At 32.8% G+C, this 10991-nt stretch overlaps 2 protein-coding genes across 2 annotated transcripts in view; one reads left to right on the top strand and one right to left on the bottom strand.

Moving 5' to 3' along the window:
• The first annotated feature begins 160 nt into the window (after nt 1-160).
• Nucleotides 161-4503, top strand: LOC113521855 (deoxyribonuclease TATDN1). The gene is made up of 6 exons (XM_026907511.3): nt 161-373; nt 824-1003; nt 1596-1779; nt 2362-2565; nt 3841-4050; nt 4270-4503. The coding sequence occupies exons 1-6, from the start codon at nt 340-342 to the stop codon at nt 4373-4375; spliced, it is 918 nt and encodes a 305-aa protein (XP_026763312.2). The 5' UTR covers nt 161-339; the 3' UTR covers nt 4376-4503.
• An 850-nt stretch (nt 4504-5353) lies between these two features.
• The window catches only part of LOC113521615 (transmembrane protein 214), a 30188-nt gene continuing 24550 nt past the window's right edge, over nt 5354-10991 (bottom strand). Inside the window, exons 9-10 of the mRNA XM_026907199.3 lie at nt 7220-7616; nt 5354-6861 (exon numbers count right to left, since the gene is read on the bottom strand). Of these exons, the coding sequence (XP_026763000.2) occupies nt 6735-6861; nt 7220-7616 (524 nt within the window). The 3' untranslated portion in view covers nt 5354-6734. The remainder of the gene's footprint in view (nt 6862-7219; nt 7617-10991) is intronic.

Genomic DNA, 10991 nt, shown 5'->3' with positions numbered 1-10991 from the left:
TTATTCGATACTATGTCAATACTTTTTACTTAAATACAATACATTACTTGATTTTAAATATCAACGTCGGATCGTAATAATGGATTCGTATCTTCGTATATGAATGGAATTTTATATACGCTTTTGACAGCTGACAGTGACATATCACCCATCACATCCGTCGTAATCATCTGTCATTCATCACATGTGTTTATCTATTAATGTTTTACAGTATTATTTAAATAAATAAAACGATTTATTTTTCTAAAGTCTTCGCTTCGCTCGATTCCCTACATTTAACGTGGCTTTTAATTTACGAATTGTCACCAGACGTTTGTCAAGTGTCTTTGAAAAAATCTAATGAGAATTATGGCTGTTTTAAGAAAATATATAGGTAAGTAATCCTACCTTCGTCATTTCAACGATTCTGTATCCACTTCTAGAGGTATGGGGTCACCGGTTGCCTTTAGGCCTCCACTATAGACTGCTACAAAGAATAGCCCTAAATCCTGATCTCCATAGTTATAAGAAAAAATTTTCAAGTATTTGTTTTATCACACATATTTTGTTGTTTAATGTTTCTTTTTTAATGTATAAAATAAAAAAAAAACTAAATTACTATCACATTAGTTGCCTGAACCTTACGCTAAGATGCCTTGTGTTTTAAGAAACCTTTGGGGTAGTACTCACACTACTAAAAACTTATATTTAAATCTAAGCTTTATCTATTGAATGTTTAATATTTTTAAAAACTAAATATGCAGTAACAGTTTTTCAATCACTTGTTGATGAAGGTAAAGTCTTCAATTAAGAATTAAATTCATTTCCATATTTTAATCATCAGATATTGGAGCAAACCTCACAGATGAAATGTACCAAGGAATATATCATGGTTCAAAGAAACATGCTCCCGATCTCGACAAAGTACTTAACCGAAGCTGGGCTGGTGGTATGGACAAAATGATAATAACAGGAGGAAGTTTAAGTGATAGCAAGAAAGCTATTGATTTATCTCGCACCGATTGTAAGTAGAGAAATATAATTTCTCAACATCATTAATACAGTATTTTAAAAATTTTTGTTACTCATCAAACTTCCAAGAAGTTATAGGATTTTACATTTACAAGTTGCATGTATGAGTCATAGTCTTGTGTAAAGATGTAATTTAAAGATACTCTATCTTTTTCTTAAAATATCACCAAAGCTTAACTGCAGTTGCCAACCTACCTGCCAAATGTGGTAATTATGTTCTCTATATATATATATATATATATATAAATATATATATATATATATATATATATATATATATATATATATATGTTGTTATATTCCCTTATGGGGCAGGCTATATTTAGCAGTGGACAATTAATGATTGATATGACAATATCTTTTATATATATCTCACACTCCTCTCCTTAACCAGTACTACAGAGTGGCTAAAAGAAAATACTTCTATTTAGCCTGATCCCATTTTTAATCTTATAGACTTATCTGCTAATAGATTACAAACAAAACAAAATTATACTTTCTAACATCAAATTCTGTGCATTTGTTGACATTCAAGATAAATATGTGTTGTCTGATGATGATTGAGCAAATGATACACTTTTCAGCAAGATTATTCTCTACCGTAGGATGTCATCCGACGAGGTGCAATGATTTCGTGCCAGATCCGGACAAATATCTTAATTCTCTTAGAGAACTGATTGTGGAAAACAAAGATAAAGTTGTTGCAATCGGAGAGTGTGGCTTGGACTATGATCGTTTGCATTTCTGCGAAAAAGATGTTCAACTCAAGTATGTATAATGTAACAACTATTTCAAAAATACCTAGATTCTAAATAATTAAAAAAATATAATTTTTTCTCAACAAATGGAATAGAAATAATTTTTATTCAAGTAAATTTGTTTACAAGATTTCAAAAAGGAGATTTATGAACCATTGTTTATGGAATGGTAACTTTTTTATATGTAACTTAGAATGGCAAACAAGCTGATGGAAAATGGTAATCGTCGCCTATAGACATGAGCAATACCATGGACATAACAGAGTATACTCTTTTGCCTATGATACCTCCCATGTGTTGCCATTACTGAGGAACTGAACTCTGTCTGTGCTAATGAAATATGCTGGTGGGACACCAATGAAGAATGATAGGTGAGGATGAAAAGGCAGGTTGGTTAGCCAATCATAATGAATACACCTAAAATTCAGTACAATGGTTTCCAAGGGGACAATATAGAGGTCGACCTGCTGGAGTATATTACTAGCAATAAGACTGGAAGTCCATATTACCCCTCCCCCTCAAAAAGTTAGTAGTATACCGATTTGGAAAATCCTTCTCTTATATTTTTATAAAATCACATTAATTTCCACAGATACTTTGAGTTCCAGTTACAGTTGAGTAAAGAATTTAACTTACCACTCTTCTTGCACTGCCGCGCTGCCGCCGATGATCTCGTCGATATATTGAGTAGAAACCAAGATAAAATTGTCGGTGGAGTGGTGCATTCATTCGATGGTACAGAGGACGCATTAAACAAAATATTGGCATTGGGATTGTATATAGGTATTAATGGATGGTGAGTATTCCCGTTTTGTTACTTTAAGTAGCCAACCTTCTAAGATTGGGAGAGAAAGGGATTGTTAGCAATGGAGTTTGACAGCCCCATTTGCTAGCAATATGCCCTATTAGGTCGACCTTCACGTGGTTCCCCCTGGAAACCATCTTGAACAGTTCTTGTTGAATTCGTCACGATGGCCTAACTGATATGCTTCATCCTCACCTATCATCCTTCACTGGTGCCACGCCGGTGTATACTAATAGCGCGGGTGGGGTTACCATTCCATTATCACTCATTAAAAAAAACCTAAGATCTTCTTAACTATAACATGGAATGAACGAAATGAAAGCTATAACATGGGGTTCTACAAAAAACGTTTGTACAGAGTCCACAAGTGTGCGCATGACTCCTATGGTTCGTAGCCTACATATACATATAATGCAACTGGGATGGATAGGGATTGTTAGTAATATGAACGTTATTCCCATTGCTAGCAATATACCCTGTCAGGTTGACCTCTACACGGTTCTGCCTGAAAACCGTCGTGGTTCATTCTTGTTCAATCCGTCACAATAGGCTAACTGACCTGGTTTCATCCTCATCTATGACCAGCCGCTGGGGGCCTCGTGAGCGTATACCGATAACGCAGGGGTTACCGTTCCATTATCATACACTATGTACAATCATAGCCACGGTAACCATTTACCATTTTTTCTTATGGGTGAAAATGAAATGGTAACCCCGCCTGCGCTAACGGGATACGCTGGCGGAGCACCAGTGAAGGGTGATAGATGAGAATGAAAACAGGCCAGTTAGCCCATCGTGATGAATTCATCAAGAATTAACCATGATAGTTTCCAGTGGGAACCGCGAGGAGGTCGACCTGGTTGGGTATATTGCTAGCAATGGGATTCTCAGTCTCCATTACTATCAATTCCTTCCCCCCCACCATTTACCATTGGGCAATCCATAATTTAATTGCCACTTCTTTAATAGAAAAATACTTCTCCTTGAAAATTTATTATTAAGGAATTAAAAGAGTATTGTATAGAACAAAAGGCCTACTATTTAATTTCATGTTTTTTTTTTTTTTTTCATAATGAAACCGAACCAGTAAATGGAGCTTAACATGTCATTGGTCATAAATCCTACCATAAAAGACCAAAGAAACAATATTTTAGCATTTTTAATATTTTTAAACAATATATGTCATGTAATTTTAACATGTAATTTTTATTTCTATCAGATCCGAAATTTCAGAAAACCTTTCTCAGATTCTTCTTGCCTTTTCAGTTCATTGAGGACAAAAGAAAATTTAGAAGTGGCTACTAAAATACCAACAGAAAGGCTGATGATAGAAACCGACTGTCCTTGGTGCGAGGTGAAATCCACCCATCCAGGGTACGGCCATGTGGTCACCAAGTTCCCATCAGTGAAGAAAGAGAAGTATGATATTGGGACTGACAACCAAGTAAAGGGACGCAACGAGCCAGTTAATATTGTGTAAGTGTATACTCACAGTGGACATTCTGAATCTGAGGTGCTAATCCTATAAACTTGCTTTAACCAAATATCTTAATTTGATATAGCGAAATTACAAATTTTATGGAATATCATAAATTTGTAAGCATCGTCATCATATCAGCCTTTTACTATTCATTACTGAATAAAAAATATCGTAAAATATCGTTGCGTATTCTAAAATGAATATTTTTATTTCAGGCAAGTCTTGGAAATCTTAGCAGCAGTACGAAAAGAAAATATAGACGAGCTGGCCAAGTCTATTTATGACAACACCAATAAATTGTTTTTCTCTAACAACAGTTAGTAATTATCACTTGCTTATTATATCGATTGTAATGTTAAATCTTGAATCATGGTGCAATAGAATTATAAAAATTAAAGTATTTCGCGAATATTGCAGGAGAAAAAGAAATAAATCTAATTTATTAAACAATTTTTTTATTGATACTTTTTATTATAAAACCCGCCACAAACTAAAGTACCATCCTGACCGACTTATTTTTTATAAAAGTAAAAAATCATAAGTTTTGTTGTTTTCTTCTTCCATAGTTATCAGATTTATCTCTTAAGTAATTTTTTCTGTGTAATAAATAGTTATTATTCTCATTGAACAGTAAATTGGGTATAGACATCACAGTGAGTTTCTCTTGTTGTGACAAAAAATAAAAATGGTATGGGGTTTCAGTCTATAGTTTTCAAAGTAGGTACAATAAATCTTTCAACTCTGAACCTACTGAGAGGTTTATATTTATATTTTACACAATGGAAAATAGATAAACACGCTCGATAACATAGAAGACATAAAAAACATCTTTGAAAACTTGGCTTTTTATATTGAAATACCGTCTAGATCCAGTGTCCTCACAGTTGACTATGTACTCTTCCAAGGACAGTAGATCAATACCCACTTTTTTAAATGTACATATTCCAAAATCATCAAATATATTTAAATGTACTTTAGATCAAAATGCAGCTAAGTAGTCAATCTTTCTTTCATTAAAGTTTATCTTGCGCCAAATAGCTATCGTGTTTCACTTTTCTACTCTACCCAAAGGTTGTCTGGAAGAAAACGACGAAGCAATAAGACCGCCTTTTCTAATATTAAGAATACTCTTTTAGTGGTGCAATAAAAAGTAAATAAATAAAGAGATAGCTTATTTATCGAGTTATATGACTGTGAAAAAAGAATAACCCACTATTACCACTGCGTATTTATTTGTGTAATTCACATAAATAACACGATAAGAATTAGGGGAGTTTCAGAATATAAAAAATCAATAAATAAAATTCAGTCCTCGTACCAGATTTAATTTTGTATTAACACACGATCTTTCATCAACACAAAATAAATATACTACAAAAACTTACAACTATGCCTATATATAAAGAACAATGTTAAATGAAATTTTATATTTGGGCGACGATGAAAGGTAACTTGGCATAAAAAATATTCCACATAAATGCATAAACAGGAATGTCAATTTAATCAAATACATAGGTGCTATTTCTTTACCAATATAAGAGTAATACTTAAAATTTACACATTGTCATGGCGTTATGTAAAAATATAATTTGATTCACACAATGATATGATCGAAATTATTGCGTCTGATAAAAATTCGTTATAATATTTATTGTACTCGATTTATTCATTTATTTATTTATTTTTTGTAAATAATAAAAATATTTAAATTGATGAATTGATCTTGGGCCATGTGTTGATGGAGGATTAAAGTAATAAATAATTTGTGCATGAATGATGGATCATAATGATTAACCACAATAAAGATACATTTGTAGGCTTATAAAACATAACAACATGAGATCCGTCCCGAGAGGCTAGATATGATGAAATGGATTCTATTCTACAATTACTAACCACTTCGACCATAAAAATGTAAAATTATCCTCTTTATACACACAGAAATATACATTGTCTGTGTATACTTTTGTATGCACAGGAATATATATTTCATGTGTACGCTCCTATACACAGAAAATATATCATCTAATCTCATTTTTATTAAAATACTATGCTTTTTACTATTATAACGTAACGCCTAATGCTAGGCTATTTTTGCGCACTCGTCTATGTTATAATCTCTGACATGAAAGATGTGATGTTAAAGCATCATTCGTGTCTAAAGGCAATAGTTAGCTCTTCCCATCAGGTGCATCGCCAGCTCATTTATTAATTCAAATTGCAAAAATAATGTAAATAAAATGTTAGTGATTGCCCAATAGATACATTAATATTTGTCTATAGCCACTTGTTTCATGATATCGTGTATTACGTATCGTTAAAATAACATTAATTATAAAAATGTGACCATGATTATGATAATTTTGAAATTTTAGGCCTAATATTTTGCCCCGATTTACTTCAATTAATTTTCAACTTCAAACTAGATCTTTATTATACATTTTTAAGATTAAAACAATATCGCAATTCACCATTTTCAACTATTTTAGCATGTAAGATTAGTGTCGTTATGGCAGAATTAAATAGTTTTAGTGATAACACGAAAAAAAGGTATGAAATGACTAAATATACAAAAGTTGTATGGACAGGTTTGCTCAAAATGGTGAATTAGATTATATGAATAAACTTCAAAGTTCCTCCATCGGCACACATAATAAAACAGAATAATACAGATAACACTTCAAGGTATCTTCGAATATATGTGAACTTGCTCCCTAAACCAATGGAAGTACGTTGACACCTGTGTCCTCGTCACATTGAGCACCGTCTGCGTTTTATTCTGGAGTATTTCTGGAGCCCATTCACCACTGAAAAGAAATAAATTATAAATTTAAAATTTTTGTAACAAAATTGGTAAAGAACATGGCAGTAAATCCAATCTATTAAAAAAACACTCGGTAATTTCTATCTACATTAACACTAAAAAAAAAAGTCTAAAATATTAATGTAACAAATAAATTTGAAATTTATAAATAAGGGGAACAAATCACAGTGGGTATTGCAAAAAACAATGTAGAGACCAAAGTTTCTATTAAAAAATAGAAAAAATATTTCCAAATGACAGTCATAAATTGAAATTAATAGTTATAGTTTAAAATTAACAATAATACAACAGATTTATTTACACTATAGAAAAAAAATGGATAGATTTCATTAGATACTCACACAAAAACTTTAGTCTTCAAGTACTCGGCTGTCAACTGGTAATAGTCATTGGAGTATTTCTTCACCGCCTCATATCCACTGGATGCATAACTCTGCACGTTGTCCACCAGACCTGGTGCATACTGCTCTATGGTGCCCACAACTACTGGAGTTTTCTCTATTACATACTCTTTAACATTACCATAGAGAACACCAGTTTTTTTATAAGCAATCACAAACACATCCTTGGAAACTTGGACGTATGGTTTACAGACTTCGACTGTTTGACTGTAATATATGGGCGCGTTCGTTTCCAGCCAAAGGTATCCTCTTGCTGAAGTGGATAGGGTTTTCTGCCATGCTCGCTGACTCTGCTCCAAGATACCAAGGTCGTTCATGAGCTTTCCAGTCGCACTCTCTGTGAAAAATAAATTAAATTATCAATATTTATATACATAATGAAAGATTGTATGTATGCACGATTCAATCAAAAACTAACAGACGTATTTTGACGAAATTAGGTGTGGTGAGAACTTATTAATTCAATAAATCTGGTCAAGTATATTTTAATGTGGCAAAATAACCGATTCCTATGAAAAAAACAATAGTGAAGGCAAGTTTGTCAATTAATACTTATTTCTCAATACAAGTATCCAATAAACGAGGTTGTGAAAGGAATTTTCGATTATTTTTCAATATTATATCTTCATGTACATTAAACAATTAAATACATTGAACTAGTATGCATGTTTACAGACAGATCCGGAAAAAAAGCCTTGTAAGTCAATAATACTGAGGAACAATTAAGAACATCGAAGACAAAGTCAATTTAGAAGTACTTCCTAAATTGACACGACCGAGAATCAAAATCGTGACCTCATTTACGCAAAGCAACGTTCTCTACATTGTGCCATGGAGGTCGTCATGGTATATACTTAGTGTTTTGTATGTGTCGAAGCGAGCAAGTCGAATGTTACACATATCATATCAGAGGTACCAATTAGGTAATATTTCATACATCATAAAATTATAGAGCCGAGCCCTTTCGACCTCGCTGATTGTTTCCAGCTATCAAGTGCAATGAACGTTCTTATCATCTTTATTTACATAGACTTGTTTACAGAAATAACATTGAGTTTTTTTAACAGATACAATTTTTTTTTCTCTATTCAAAAACCTATAAAAATTTTACTTGCTCTTCTGAAATACTTTTGTAAGTCAATTGAACTATTCATTTAGAGTGTAAATGACAATTAGCGTGGCTAGAAACAAACATTTTTATAAACTATAATCATCATCATCTTAGCCATTTTCCACCTGCTGCTAAATATAGGCCTCCCCCATAAACTGCCATAAAGAACGGCGCTGAGCCACCTGCATAAACTTACTAAATAAATAAATAAATAAGAAAGTGAGCCTATTACCTCTTGACGCTAGTTTCAACCAATTGTCATGAAATTTGGTATACACGCAGTACTTGGAAAGGAGAAAGAAAAATCCATCACCCAATATCTTTGGGTGACATGGACGAAGTCGGGAGTAAAGACTAGTTAGTACTCGTAATATGTAAATGTAATAACTGATAACATTAATTCTTACACCTTTGTAACCATAGATATAATCACAAGCAAGCCACTCGATTAATTTTAATTTCATTAGACATTTTTATCATTGATTTATTGCCATTTTTACGTTAAGCTTTAAATTTTCGTAATAATGAAAGATGTGCTATGGATAATAACTATAAGATATATTTTTGCACATTCACATAGAATTTCCTTATTAGAACTATTATAATAATTCATTTCAACTATCGTGGATATATTTATTATATCTAATTGAACAAATCTTAAAATCATTAAATTTCTAATGTAAATAGTATATTCATTTATTTTAACATTTATTATATAAGTAGGTAGGTATTATATGTATTTATAGTGTATGTATTTATGTAATATTTTATTATCTATTTTAATATTTTATTTAACTGTATAATTTGTTTATGTATTAATAGTTGTAGCACTTCAGCTGCCCGCTAACGAAATGCTTTCTCATTGCATTGGGTTGACTGGAAGAGATCTCTGTCAGAGATAAGTCCACCCTTGCTCACAACTTAAAGTTACAAGTGCAATAAAGAATATATATAATAATACATACAATTAATAATTAGCAGCATTTACAACATATAAAGTATTTTTAAACATCATCAAAAGCTGCGGTTGCCAATCCCGCCAATTGTAAACTGTTATAAGGAATGGCCTCGTTCCTTATGACAGTTTATGGGGAAAGCCCATAAATTTAAGACAAAAAATATAGAATTACTAGCTTTTACCCGTAATTTTGTTTCGCGTAACATGGATATGTTTACCGACTGGGATAATAGCCTATAGCCTTATCCATCGCATAATACTGCTACTAAATTTCATAGAAATTGATTAAGCCGTAAAGGCGTTATAATACAACAAACAAACACTCACTTTTATGTTTATAATAGTATATATGTATTTCTATTTTTTTTTTGATGGGTGAAAATGGCATGGTAACCCCGCCTGCACTAACGGGATACGCTGACGGAGCACCAGTGAAGGGTGATAGATGAAAATGAAAACAGGCCAGTTAGCCCATCATGATGAATTAATCAGGAATTAACCATAATAGTTTCCAGGGGGAACTGCGAGGAGGTCGACCTGGTTGAGTATATTGCTAGCAATGGGATCCTCAGTCTACATTACTAATAATCCCTTTCCCCCTATGTATTTCTATTTATTTACTTATTATGGTGCATCCGTCAATTATATTTTCAATTACATAGTGTTAAGTCCGCCTTTTACACGAAGCGTTGAAGATCAATAAATAAATAATCATAATGCTATAATTAGTAGTAAAGAAAAAGTACATAGACTATTGCATCCTACTTTTTCTCGCTTCACTGATACACAGTTCTCACACAGCAAAACTTTCGTTAAAATTTTTATGGGCTATTTATAAAACCGGTTAGGTATGAATAATAAATAAGTGTCATCAGCAAACAGTACTATGTCCGTTATCTGTCCAAACAAGGTTACAAAGTATATTTAATTAAATAAAAACTTACAGAAATAGCATAAGTGTCCTCACTTATACATACATACCTATATAACACGCTTGTCTCCCTTTAGGATAGGCAGAAACAATAGAACGCCAAATGGTTCGATTCAAACAAACCTCTTTCGCTTCCTCCACATCTATCAATTTTTCATACACGCTCGCCAGTTACGTATTTTTTTTTATACAACTTAGAATGGCAAACAGGCTGACGGCCCACCTGATGGAAAGTGGTAACCGTCACCTATAGACATGAGCAGTACCATAGACATAACAGAGTATACTGTTTCGCTCATGATACCCCCATGCGTTACCATTCCTGAGGACTCCGGTGTTACTCCTCTGTACCTAGTAAATTCACGCCATATCCCACCCAAACCGAAACACTGCCATGCAAACACAACTGCTTCACGGTTGAAACACGAATGGGACAGAGGTACCCAAGCAATCAACTTTTGTATAAAGTCTCCCTCTGTATACTGTATACTTTTAATTCAGCCCTTCTTCAGCATGTCGCCTATTTACTCGACATATGTCCGTCTAGGGCGATCCATACCGATATCTCCCTTCTTGCTTGATAAATCTTTCGTAATTCTTCTTTCTCACTTATAACTACATATGAAATATAAATTCCATCGAATGCAAAACATCTCTATTTCAGTACCAATATTCATAAAAACACGGCAGACCTCTGTCTATGTATGGTAAC

The sequence above is a fragment of the Galleria mellonella genome, unplaced genomic scaffold (assembly GCF_026898425.1).
Source record: "Galleria mellonella isolate WM207_F2 unplaced genomic scaffold, CSIRO_AGI_GalMel_v1 utg63, whole genome shotgun sequence".
Lineage (NCBI taxonomy): Eukaryota > Metazoa > Arthropoda > Insecta > Lepidoptera > Pyralidae > Galleria > Galleria mellonella.
The sequence above is the reverse complement of the archived record's forward strand: the minus strand, read 5'-3'. Positions and strand labels throughout refer to the sequence as shown.